The sequence below is a fragment of the Aethalodelphis obliquidens genome, unplaced genomic scaffold, assembly GCF_003676395.1.
Source record: "Aethalodelphis obliquidens isolate GAN/ISIS:26980383/991018 unplaced genomic scaffold, ASM367639v1 scaffold4, whole genome shotgun sequence".
Classification (NCBI taxonomy): domain Eukaryota; kingdom Metazoa; phylum Chordata; class Mammalia; order Artiodactyla; family Delphinidae; genus Aethalodelphis; species Aethalodelphis obliquidens.
The window spans coordinates 76,377,821-76,391,796 of NW_020837948.1; the positions used below are offsets into that span (position 1 = coordinate 76,377,821).

General features: G+C 34.0%; 1 protein-coding gene across 2 annotated transcripts in view; it reads right to left on the reverse strand.

The window, feature by feature from the left end:
- NDUFS4 (NADH:ubiquinone oxidoreductase subunit S4) overlaps positions 1–13,976 on the reverse strand; it is a 116,263-nt gene that overhangs the window by 35,706 nt on the left and 66,581 nt on the right. For both annotated transcript variants that reach the window (XM_027101129.1, XM_027101128.1), the window contains exon 3: positions 880–1,052. In XM_027101129.1, the coding sequence (XP_026956930.1) occupies positions 880–1,052 (173 nt within the window). The remainder of the gene's footprint in view (positions 1–879; positions 1,053–13,976) is intronic.

Consider the following 13,976-nt stretch of genomic DNA (forward strand, 5'->3'; position numbering starts at 1 on the left):
GAATTTATGACTACTTTATTCCAATGCCTGTAAACTTATTAATCACAAGTTCTCACTCAGGAACTTACAAGTTTCCCTCAAAATAGCCAATTTCTAAACTTATCTAATCTCTTCTTATAAATAACAAAAAAATACTTTATAAGTTTTATTTTATAAACATGTAAAAGTGTCACTAAATTATTAACACTATTCATACAGTGTATCTTAAACTAATATATATAGCTTGGGGACCATGGTAAGAGTGCTCACAATGTCAGCCATTTTTATCCAATAAATAGTACTCTGAAAAAGACTGTTTTTATGGTTTATTTTGCTGGGCCACACTTATATGAACATTATATATATGTTATATATATGTAATATATACATCTATATCATTGACCATAGTGATATCTACACAAATTATCTCAAAAGGTATTGTCATAAAGCATCCTGGGGACTTTCCTGGTGGCACAGTGGTTAAGAATCTGCCTGCCAATGCAGGCGACACGGGTTCAAGCCCTAGTCCGGGAAGATCCTACATGCCACGAAGCAACTAAGCCCATGCGCCACAACTACTGAGCCTGTGCTCTAGAGCCCATGAGCCACAACTACTGAGCCCACGTGCTGCAACTACTGAAGCCCATGCACCTAGAGCCCGTGCTCCACAGCAAGAGAAGCCACCCCAATAAGCAGCATGCGCACCACAATGAAGAGTAGACCCCGCTCGCCGCAACTAGAGAAAACCTGCGTGCAGCAACGAGGACCCAACACAGCCAAAAATAATTTTTAAAAAAAAAGCATTCTGTACACAGAAGAGTCTGAAAATCAGTGTATTTAAAAGGAAAATCTACACAGAAAAACAGAGCTGAGAATATTCAAATAAACCAAAGTACTCACGTTGATGCCCAACCCATCAAAGGATTTTCCCATCTCTCTCTGGTATCAAACTCCATCTTCCATTTCTTCGTGTTGTTTACTCCAGACTGCATGTTATTGCGAGCAGGAACAAAGATCCTGACTTTTCTAGTTTTGATATGCTCTTCTGGAATACCAGTTAAAGCAGTAATATCCTACAGAAAAACAAGCAAACGTGTTTCTGACAGCCCACATACACTCTAATGTGTTTTTGTTGCTTTTTCTATCTTGCAATTCTATTCGTACTTACTTATAAATTTTTTTAAGCTTTCTGACTTAATTCACTACTTTGTTATTTTACCATGTAAACTGCTATTTTGATATTTGGAAAAGATATATTGGGGGAGTGTTAGGGTACAGTGGGGAAAGGTTCATAAAAAAAAATTAGGTCCCTTCTGTACAACAAAGCACTGGTAATTTCTGAAGATTTTGCTGGTAGAAAAGCCTGTATACAATAGACTGTTACTTCATAAGCAAGTAATTACCTGCTAATTAGTTAGCAGAGAAAGAATGTAAAGGGATATTAAAAATAATGAAATATAAAAAGTGACTAAATTTTAAATAGAAAAATCTATTACCAATGGTTTCTATGTCAAACTGCTTACAACAAGGCATTCCCTTCAGAGGAAGGCCTGACCCTGTTTGTAAACAATTAAAATCAATTAACAACTTTAACTAGCATTTTGATTTATCTCCCTTTGGTGAAACCTATTGAAGAGAAAATGATATCAGACAGATGTCAAATCTATTCTGCAAAGCAGAGCCAAAAAATTTGCACAATTTTTGCAGAAACATGAGATGAAAACAATGGTAACTTTCTTGACTCTTTTTCTTTATTTCTATCCAGTAACAAATGCTCAACTGATGAATGTATACAATTTTGATGCCCTAGATTAGATATATTTATCAATTTATAATAGCAATCAGGACACAAAATAACAAAGTAATTCAGAATTTAAGTCTCCATTTAGTAATGGTAAAATACTTTATCAACATAAGAACATAGTAGGGTCAACTATATTATTCTTATAAATGAAGCATTTTAAAATCATGGTTCACTTACTAAGGTAAATTTTAACTGGTTAAAAACAACAGGTTTAACCTGGAAATGAGTATACCAAACTTGTGAAAACTAGAAAATATAGCCCATTTTGTCAATTTTAATTTCACTGTAATATGTCCTCTAATGAAGGCTAATGTTTATTTGTGGTTCCACTCTAATCAATGCTTTGGACCAAAGAATTAGTATAAGTAAGTACTTAGTTGCAATATGTACTGTGAAAAAACTAAATGTATTTCTGACTGGACTAGGCTTTCTACCCACAGATTAAAGAACAAATTCTTTAGTTATTTTAGCTGGCAACTATACCTTTCCACCTGTACCAATAATTAGGTGTGGTTACTTTGTCACAGCCTGTCTGTTCGGAGAAACTATTGAAATGATCCATACAAATATTTACACAAAAAAGTACTTCTAGTATATGCCTACATTTTTTAAAAGTTTCTTTGCTTATAGGATAAAATAAAAACAAAACAAGTACAACTGGTACATAATTTTTAAAGACATGAATATAACTTTTAATTAGTAACTTCTAATTGTCAAGTTAAACCTCAAAGAAAAGTAATTTCAGGTATTATTATATTTAATGACTTTCTAAAGCATATTCTTCTACTCAAGAGCTTGAAAGAGACTCAGCTCCTGGGAAGTCCTTAGTGTTTATTTCCCCCTTTGAATTCACTACAGTATTTGTAATCTTTCATATTAACTTATTATTTAATACTATATATCTTCATATTAATATGTCCTATTTCTTCAGTTATAGTCGAAGCAAAGTATAAACAAACAATATAAGTGTATTACAAAATTATGGGGTGAGGCATCCTTGTCAAACTCCATAGCAACCCCTCCATTCTGAGCTGAGATCATAAAAACTGGAGCTGTAAGTTAGCTATTCTTTTAATTAAGACTTATAGAAAAGGAAATATATTAATCTCTTAATACCAGTTACCTCAGAAAGATAAGATCATGGGAAACAGACTTACTTTTTCTTAATAAATGTCTATATTATGTGCATATGCCAAAGTAATTTGAAAACCAATAAAGCTTTAATAAAATGGAAAGAGTATCTCTTGATTTGTACTATCAAAGCAGAAAGGGATAGAATGATTTTTTAACAATGGAAAACCTCTTTAAAATCAGTGGCTACAAAATATTGCTAAGCTCCTAGCTGCCAGTGCTTCCATGCCCCCTCAAATTACGGCAATTATTTACTGATATCTTCCCCCAATAAAGCTGGCATTTGAACAAATGAGTTTCCAAATTTTGAAGCCCAAGTTGTTCTGACATAGAATCCCTGTCTTTGCCTGCAGAAGACATGTAAGGTACTGCAGCCGAGTTGAACTGCTGCCAAAGACAGAATAAAAAGGCTTGGCATCTCTCACATACTTGACACCTAAAGGGCACAGAAGCTCTAAAATTCCTAGTCCCTCTAGGCACACTCTCAGTCTAGACAAACTGATTTCTCACACTTTTTAAATGCATCACAACACTCTATTGTTATCATTTCATCCACACAGCTTCAGCTAGTGACAGAAGAACATGTCCTTTAAGCGACATTTCAATGGGCTAAAGCTCCCATTCCAAGATTCCATTAAAACAATGTAATACTTGAAAAGAATTATGAGGCACTATGTTGAACTTTTTACTTGTGTCTTCAATGCTTTGCTTTCCTCAAAGTTGTCACTCACCTACCTGTGACTCAACTTTTGAAAATAAATAAATAAATAAATAATCTGCAAACTACTTAAACTATATTGAACTAATGATATTCTCTCTAGATTTCTACTTCTCTATTGCAATATGGATCATCTGTGATTATTTAAAAAACCCATTTACAAAAGATAGAAGTGCTCTGAAGATGCCCATGTTGCCTTTTACAGATTTCTCATTTGATTGGTAAAATAGGCAATTTATAAATAATAATTCATAAATTTTCTATGATTACAAAAAAGTTAAATCACGTAAGATACAAGAAGCCTTCAAGTTGGCACCTGAAGAACCTCAAGACTCACCAGTTATTATCTATAAATTCTAAAAAAACAAGTAACCCTATAGATAATATATACAGACTTACTGAATTTTAAAACTTAGTTTTAAACAGTTGGGTCAAGCCTGAAACCTATATTTATATTATTAAAGAATGTCACTATCTCAATCAAGTTTTGGAAACACAATCTTATGTACAATAAGCTATTTTAAGAAATAGTAACTAATTAGCTCATCATGATTCACAGATTAAAGGGCATTCAAATTTAAAAATTTGCCACTGAGAAGAAGCATATCATAAGTTCCAAAGTTCTACTCTTTCAGTACCATCTCTTCCACAATTTAAATTCTAGAAGAGCTGATAGCTGACCTTCCATTTCACAAGTCTAGTTTAGTTAAATGGAAGAGGAATTTAAAAAATCATTAAGAAAGTATATGCCAGTATATGTAAATGAACTTTATTTTTTCAAACACCAATTTCCATTATAAAATATTAGTTTTCCATACAAAAACTGTATGACTCGGTTATCAACTGTCCCCATTTATCTTGTGTGAATTCAACTTTTTTTTTTTTTTAAACAAAGGAAGCAGGGAACAAGCAATGGGAAGTTGGTGTCAAAATGCAGAAAAACCTCCCAGCAAGCTTCTTGCAACCACCCAGGATTTAGAGTCTTGCTGGCCGCTCTCTTTTCAATACCAGAATTTCACACATTTCAATGACTATTATGACTTCAAAGAATCAAATTTTCATCATTGTCCGTCATCTGCCAGTTGATTTGTATAAAGGAGTTCTTCTGCATGCATTCCAAACAAAAGCCTCCTTACTTTTGTGGCTATATATCAAGTTTAAAAGTTTTGTTTGTGACAGTTGTGTCTTTGGTAAATTAGGGTAACACTGAAGGAGTGCAGCTGCTCTGCAGGAACCTCCTTTTTGGCACCATTTCACTTAAATAAAAACTGAATAATTAGCTTCTGCCTTTATTAAACCACAAAAATGCCACTGGCCTTAGTAATTACTTCCGGTTGCCCCACCCACTTAACCTTAATACTTTACACTTGTCATAAGGAGAAATTAATGAAAAAGGTTTTCACCACTTTGGATGAATTTTTGATAGATCTCTCAGTACACCCAGAACAGCCAAAATTTTTACCAGGCTTTTTGGTAATAAGTTGACTAAATTGCATGTTATTATGGATCAATGTTGAAAAGTTTTAATAGAGTACATATTGGAACATTAAGTACAAATATTGGTCATAGAAACTTGTTCTATTGCAGGCTATTAGTTACCAATTATGTGTTTAAATTTATTTTAGGGCTAAAACTGATCTAAATTTGATGATTGTGTTTATATTCTACTTCAACCATGAAAGATGTTAAAAGGAAAACAATCCTGGATCTGTAATAAAAACTTCCTTTCAAGTGCCCTACAGAAACTTAACACAAGAAACTCATTAAGTGGTCTCATAAGTAATGAAGGACATTTTACAAAATAAATTTTACAGTTTGAAAATTAACAAAGAGTTGGCAGATAGCATAACCATATGTATTTACTTACCATGGAAGAACTTTAAACATTTCTAAAAAGTTAGTGGCCACATCGATTCAAGATACAATCAAAACTGTAAAAATACATTAGAAGTGTGCCAGCAGAACCAATTTTTGTTTGTTTGTTAAAGCAACATATTGATGTAGGAGTCTAACCAGGTAATGAAACAAGTGTTGAAATATGATATCCATTATATCTTGCATATCGGGCAAAGTTACCATGAAACCAAAAGTTCAGTTTTAAATGGAATGTTGTTAAGATATTAACAATGGATCAAGCAAATGATGCAGCTAATCATATAAAGAGCAAAAAACTAAGAATTAGAGACACGTGTCTCAATCTCAAACCATTTTCATTACTCCCAGATCCTTCTGAGCAGGATAGGGTAGAGCAACGGCTAAAAGCAAAGGGCTGAGTCAAAACTGGGTTAGAATCGCAACTTACGCTGGGTAAATTAATAGACTTCTCCTAAATCATCATCTATAAGGATCAATTAAACAAAGTAAAATGAGGACTAAATAATGTATGTAAAGTGCTTGGGCAATAAAGAGATGTCCCATGTATATTTAATGTCTACTATGTATTAGACAATGGACACAATGCTCAATAGTATAGACATGATCTCCATTCTCATGAAAAGTACTATTTGACTTTTCAAAAAGGACAGAGTGAACAAGTAACAGGAGGCTGTTGTTAAGATGAAAAAAACTCCCATCTTCTTTGAAGAATATGAGTTAGTAAATAAAATACAACAAAAGGAACAAGGTATAATTTATCTTTGTTCATTTCAATTCAAATGGATAGATCGTACTATGCCAAGTGATCTATGCCAGGGACTGAAGAGAATATAAAAATAAGACTTTAGTCCTGAATTTTAAAAGTTTATAATCTGTGTACCCATAAGGAGGGGGGAAAACTAAGTAATCATTACTGTAAAATACAGTATTAGTTAAGATTCAGATAAATCTCGAAGAACCCAAGCTCCACCGTTTGCAACCTATGCGGTATTGATAAGTTGCTTAAACTCTGTCAGTTTCCTCCTTTAAAAAAATGCACTACAAGGAATTCCCTGGCAGTCCAGCGTTTAGGACTCCGCGCTTTCACTGCCGAGGGTGCGGGTTCAATCCCTGGTGGAAAAACTAAGACCCGCAAGCCCTGCAGCTCAGCCAAAAAAAAAAAAAAAAAAAAAAAGCACTACAAAACCTACCTCATAGCAATATTTGGAAGGATTAAGTCAGGATATGAAGTAAAATGTGATAAATGCCATGGGCGTCAAATAAAAGAAAGACTGCATTTGGTTTTAAAGGTGCAAAAGTATCAGAAAATACTTTTTCTGACTAAAGAGGGAGACAAGATGATTCTTTCAGGATACTTATGATTTTAAGAAGATACAGTTAAAACATTATAAAAAAATTAAATAAAAATTTTAAAAATATGTCCATATGTTTAAAACCCTAGCAACTGCTTTTCTTATGCATATTACCTACCAATAATTATCTATATACATATCCACTGTGTATAGTTATAATAATAATAAAATTATTTTGCATTATTGTTAAGTATCACATCACTTACTCTTTTCTCCATGTAGTTACCCAGTTTTCATATTTCTTGTTTTAATGACCTCATTGACAATCTATGAAGTTGATATGCCACAATTTCTTAGTCAATTCATTATTAAAAAATCAAATTGTTTTGTTATTATTTCTTTTAAAGTACAGATTACTGCAATGAAAATCTCAGTAGCCTAATTCTTTAAGGTTAGTCACTGAGGGTAATACTAACTGGATCAAAGGTTATAATAATTTCCATGGTTCCTGATGTTATCAAATTGCTTTCCAAAGGGGTGGTAAATTTTTATATTGCCAACCACATGTGGGCCAATTTCCATTTATGCTCTAAAGGCACAGAGAAACAGGTATATATTAATTGGATTGAATTTATTTATTGTGTATTCTTCCATACAAAACTATAAAAGAGATGAGTTTGATCTTTGACTTGTAAAAACATTATCCTCAAAATTGATCCTAATGATATTACTTTATAGGAGCTAATACCAGTAGAAACAGGTGGGAAAAGGTAACACCTAAAATCTAATTAACTGTTCAAAATATAACTCTGGAACATCAGAGAGATGTATAATCTTTTTGTAATGGTGTAAGGATGGTGAATATTTTCATATTCTGAAATACTGTACATAGTTATAGTACATGATTTGACATATGGCATAGCCAAATCAAGTCTACTAAACAACTATTTTAAGACAGAATGCTATAATTTTTTTTTTTTTGGCTGTGCCACGTGGCTTGCAGGATCTCAGTCCCCAACTAGGGATTGAACCCGGCCCACGGCAGTGAAAGCCTGGAATCCTAACCACTAAGCAACCAGGGAATGCCCCTGGAATTCTATAATTTAAAAAAGATTATACAGAAATAAACTTTTTCCCCCAAATCAGGAAAAGTCTTCCATTGGAAGACTTCCTTCATTTTTATAAGGAAACACTTGAAAGAATCTTCATTTTCTACTAACTTTGAAACAACTGAAAGTTACTTAAAAAAAAAAAAGCTTAATAAATAAATGAACAGTCAATACTGCCTCATTGAAAACCAGTATGCTTCACTGAAGCATTCTGAAAGTTATTAAGTTAATAATTTTTTAAACTTAAGAGAAAGATATAACATTAATAATGATCAATTTTTTAATACATAAACCCCTCTCCCCTTTTGCTTTTTAATCCAATGTTCCAGAATTTTTTTGATTTTTAAATCACTAACTCATGTAGCTATATTAGGTCACATAATAGCTTTTTCAGAAGCTGAAATAAAGGGGAAAAAATTTTGGACACAAAACACTTGGAACTTATATAGCATATTATATTTTTAAAAGATCCAATCTGTTATTTCTTAATCAAATAGCCTTCCTCATACCATGGTAATAAATTAAAAAGTTGACATACACACAACATAAATTAAGAATTATGAGAACAAAAGCCACAACAGCAGAGAACTAAATACGAAATAACTGTTGAATAAACATCAGGGCAAAGGAAAAGAAGGTAAATAAACATCTGGAAATCAAGTTATGGTTTAAGCAATAAATGAAATTAGTTAAATCTGGAAAGGAAGCTGAAAATAATGAATCTAAAGCTGAATATTTCTAGCTTAATAAAGCAATACTCAAGAGGCAATGCTGTGAAAGTCAAACTAGATTTCAAGGAGACACAAAATGTATAAGACAATCCCTCATTAATTTAGCATAAGAATAGAAGTTAAGCTATGCAATAGAAGTCTCCTTTCTGACTTAGGAACTGATAGTTGTTCAGTTAACTGAAAATATTAGTGAAAACAGAGGATCATTAAGTAAATACACACATGCACGCATACACAGCCACACTTTAAACACTGTATTATAACTTAAAAAGCATACATGTACATTCTTTCAATACTCTTCTGATATAGGGCCAGTACCCTTCCTTTGAGTGTAAGTCCAGTGGTAAGAATTCCAAGTGTTGTTTCTTCCACAGACTACCAAGAAACTGCATATCTACAATTTATAGTTTTGGTTTTTTAAATGCAAAGTGAGAATACAAAGACACTTGTGAAACACGAGTCCAAAATCTGTCTAGATTTGCTTTTACATCACAACCTTTAATATAATTGTTTCACCTCCACCTAATTTGACAAAGATCGTGTTAGAAATTCACCTTTATTGTCTTTTCAAAGTATTAAAAAGACTGTCATATAAAGAACTCTTTGTCCCCCATATAGCAACATTCAGACTGTACTATCCAATTAAATTATGTAATTACAATGGCAAGTAAAACTGGCATAGAAAGGTGTGGAAACAAGCACAGCTGAGTCTTGGTAAACATGACTCATTACTGAGAGCTGAAGTCTGGTAGTATACTAAAATGAAACCTAAATTAAGCCATAGTATGTAGTGTGTTGGTAAGGATGTTTTACAGAAAGAACTGAGAGCGTCAATAACAGAGCAAATTGATAAAGGTTGGTTTAAAAAATTAAAGATTCATTAAAGCCATTATTGTAAAAGATTGTCACAATGTAGTATATGGATTTTCATTGGGATCCATGATGGAGCAACACATACCAGACTACCACTGTTGCCATGCAAAACTATAAAACTGGGAGAGTTAAGCAACTTTTTTCAGATATTAGACAACTGGATAATAGGCAGCATCATACTGTCATCCCTGAAAGAAGGAAAATTCATGTTGTAGTCCTACAAATGTCCCAGCTTTATGCCTGGAGGCACATTCTAGACCATGATGGAGCCCAAGCAGAACACCGGAGTCTCACTGATCAGAGAAGGTAGGGATTAGAGTTCAGGGCTACTAACATTTGTGAGGCAGAGTTCTGAAGAGGAACAATTAGGCAAGAAAAATAAATTTAAGGCATCCAAATTGGAAAGGAAGAAGGAAAATTATCTTTGTTCACAGATTTGTAGGATTATACACACAATCACAAAACCTGCTAGAGCTAATGAACAAGTCAGCAAAGTGGCAGATAAAAAAAAAAATCAACACACAACAAATATCAGTTGTGTTTCTACACACTAACAATGAACAATATGAAAATGAAATAAAGAAAATAATTCCAATTTAAAAGATATATGCACCCCTATGTTCATTGCAGCATTATTTACAATAGCCAAGATACAAAAACAAGCTAAGCATCTACTGATAGATGAAAGGATAAAGAAGATGTATGTATAAATACAATGGGATATTACTCGGCCCTAAAAAAGAATGAAATCTTGCCATTTGCAACAACATGGATGGACCTAGAGGGTATTATGCTAAGTGAAATAAGACAGAGACAAATATTATATGATTTAATTTATGTGTAGAATCTAAAAAACAAAACAGAAACAGACTCATAGATACAGGAAATAAACTGGTGGTTACCAGAGGGAGCAGTGGTTGGAAGGTGGACAAAATAGGTGAAGGGGATTAAGAGTTACTAACTTCCAGATATAAAATAAATAAGTCAGAGGGACGTACTGTACACCATATAGTCAATAATACTACTATAACTGCATGGTAACAGATAGTAACTGGATTTATCATAGTAAAAAAAAAAAAGGGTAGGGGGGAATGTGCCAAGACCATTTCAATGGGGAAAGCGCCAACAAATGGTGCTGGAAAAACTGCATACCCAAATGCCAAAGAATAAAATTGGATCCTTTACTTTATACCATATACAAAAGTTAGCTCAAAATGGACCAAAGACCTAAATGTAAAAGCTTAAAACTATAAAACTCCTAAGTTTTGTTCACCAAAGGACATATATCTGATAAAGGATTAATATCCAGACTATATAAAGAACTCCTACAACTCAACAAGAAAATGTGCAAAGTACTTGAATAGACATTTCTCCAAAGAAGATATGGAAATGGCCAATGAATGCATGAAAAAATGCTCAATATCACTAGTCATTAAGAAAATGCAAATCAAAACCACAATGAGATACCATTTCATACCCATTAGGATGGCTATTATCTAAAACATGGAAAGTAAGTGCCAGTGGGGATGTAGAGAAATTGGAACCCTTGTGTATTGCTGGTGGGAATGTGAAAATGGAACAGCCACTGTGGAAAACAGTATGGTAGTTCTTCAAAATGTTAAACATAGAATTACCATATAATCCAAACAATTCCACTTCCACGTATATACCCCAAAGAACTGAAAGCAGGGACTACAACAGATATTTGTACATCCAGGTATATAGCAGCATTATTCACAACACGCAAAGATGGAAACAACCCAAATGTCCATCAATGGATGAATGGATAAACAAAATATGGCACATATATACAACATAACCTTAATAAGAAATGAAATTCTGACACATGCTACAACATGGATGAACCTTGAAAACATTATGCTAAATGAAATAAGCCAGTCACAAAAGGACAAATATTGTACGATTCTGCTTATATCATACATTATTTGGCAAATTCACAGAGACAGAAGGTATAATAAAGGTAACCAGGGACTAGGAGGAGGAGGTAATGGGGAGTTATTATTTAATGGGTTCGGAGTTTCTGTTTGGGGTCATGAAAACGTTCTGGAAATGGATAATGGTGATGGTTGCACAATACTGTGAATGTGCTTAATGCCACTGAATTGTACACTTAAAAGTGGTTAAAATGGTGAATTTTGTGTTAGGTATATTCACTACAATTTTTTTTTTTAAGAAAATGGAATGACATCTTTAAAGTGCTAAAATAAAAATCATCAATCTAGAATTCTATATCCAATGAAAAGGTTGTTATGGACTGTATGTCCATAACATTCAACGTCCCCCTGCCCTTCAATTCATACACCGAACCCTTAACCACAAATATCATGGTATTTGGAGACAAGGCCTTCGGGAGGTAATTACGGTTAGATGGGTCATGATGTGGGGTCCTTATGATGGGATTAGTGCCTTTATAAGAAGAGACACCAGGGCTTCCCTGGTGGCGCAGTGGTTGAGAGTCCGCCTGCTGATGCAGGGGACGCGGGTTCGTGCCCCGGTTTGGAAAGATCCCACATGCCGTGGAGTGGCTGGGCCCGTGAGCCATGGCCACTGAGCCTGCGTGTCCGGAGTCTGTGCTCTGCAACAGGAGAGGCCACAACAGTGAGAGGCCCGCGTACCGGGAAAAAAAAAAAAAAAAGAAGAAGAGACACCAGGGTGAATCCTCTTTCTCTCTCTTTCCTGCCATGTGAAGATTCAGTGAGAAGGCAGCCATCTCTACAAGCCAGGGAGACATTCCTAACCAGAAACCAACCACGCAGGCACCTGGATGTTGGACATCTAGCCTCCAGAACTATGAGAAAATTAATTTCTGCTGTTTAATCCATTCAGTCTATGGTATTTTGTTATGGTAGCCTGAGCTAAGACAAAGTATTTCAAAAGCAGAGGCAAAATAAAGGCATTTCCAGATAAACAAAAGCTAAGAGTTTTTGTCCCAATAGATCTGCACTACAAACAATGTTAAATGAAGTTCTTCAGGCTGAAGGAAGGAGACACAAGATGGAAATCTGTATCTATAAAGAGGAATGAAGAATACCAGAAATGGTAAATTTTTAAGTAAATATAAAATATTTTTCTTCTTGTTTCTTTATCTTTATCTTCTTTAAAAGATAACTGATTATCTAAAGCAATATTAATAATTTACTATGAGTTTTATAAAATATGTGGAAGTGAAATCTGTCAACATTAACACAAAGGACTAGAGAGACAGATGGAAGCACTGATTCAAGATTCTTACGTTACATGTAAAGTGATATATTATTAGTTCATGGGAGACTGTACAAAGTTAAGAATGCATGTTGTAGTCCCTAAAGCAACCACTTAAAAAAAAAAAAGAGATACAGCTAAAACATCAACAGAGAATATAAAATGGGTTTCCAAAAATGTACTCAATCCAAAATGAAGATGAGAAAGGTAGGCAAGAGGAGAAAAGAAATCAAATGGGAATTAAAAGGCAGAGATTGTCAAACTAGATGAAATAAAAGCAAGAGCTTTTGTTTTTTACACTGGCAAAAAAGAATAACCATTTATTAAAGTAGATACAGAACACCCGTTTCCTCAGATTTTAATACTGCTTTACATATTGTGTTTGTGAAACAGTCCCTATTATAACATGTTTATAAACCCAAATTTCAACTGGTTACAGATTTATTTTTCACTTGTCAAACACACAGTTGATAATCTTGAGAGGAAAATACATCAAAGGAATTTATACAATTATAGAAGTTCTTTTTATACATGTCTCATGGAAGATACATTTATTACTTTTTAGATTCAAACTGGTTGATAAACTTCTTGTGGTTGAGGTCCTTCATTTTATTTTTTTGTGATAAGAAAATCCAAAATTATTAATGTTGAATTTCTCATTGTACATTCCTCTAAAAACACAGTAAAAAAAAAAAACTTGTAAAGATTGTAGATTGGTTAATTTAGGTGTTTTATAGTGGCTTATTATCTAATTAACTGACTGCTGGGGATATCTGCTGGAGAAGGAAGAAAAACAATCTGGAGAAAATTCTCCCATTTATTTATATCTGATAAACAAATAAAATGAAAAGAACAAAGAGCTGCAAAGCCACATGATGCTATTTCTGGCCTAGTCCATTAGGTCCTGATGAACATTTAAAGTGTTTTCTTTTTCATAAAGGTAAAAATCTGAAAAGAAAGACACATTGTAGGGACTTCCCTGGTGGCACAGTGGTTATGAATCTGCCTACCAATGCAGGGGACACAGGGTTGAGCCCTGGTCTGGGAAGATCCCACATGCCGCGGAGCAACTAAGCCCGTGTGCCACAACTACTGAGCCTGCGCTCTACAGCCCGCGAGGCACAACTACTGAGCCTGCGTGCCTAGAGCCTGTGCTACACAACAAAGAGAAGGCACCACAATGAGAATCCCACACACCACAACAAAGAGTAGCCCCCACTCACCGCAACTAGAGATAGCCTG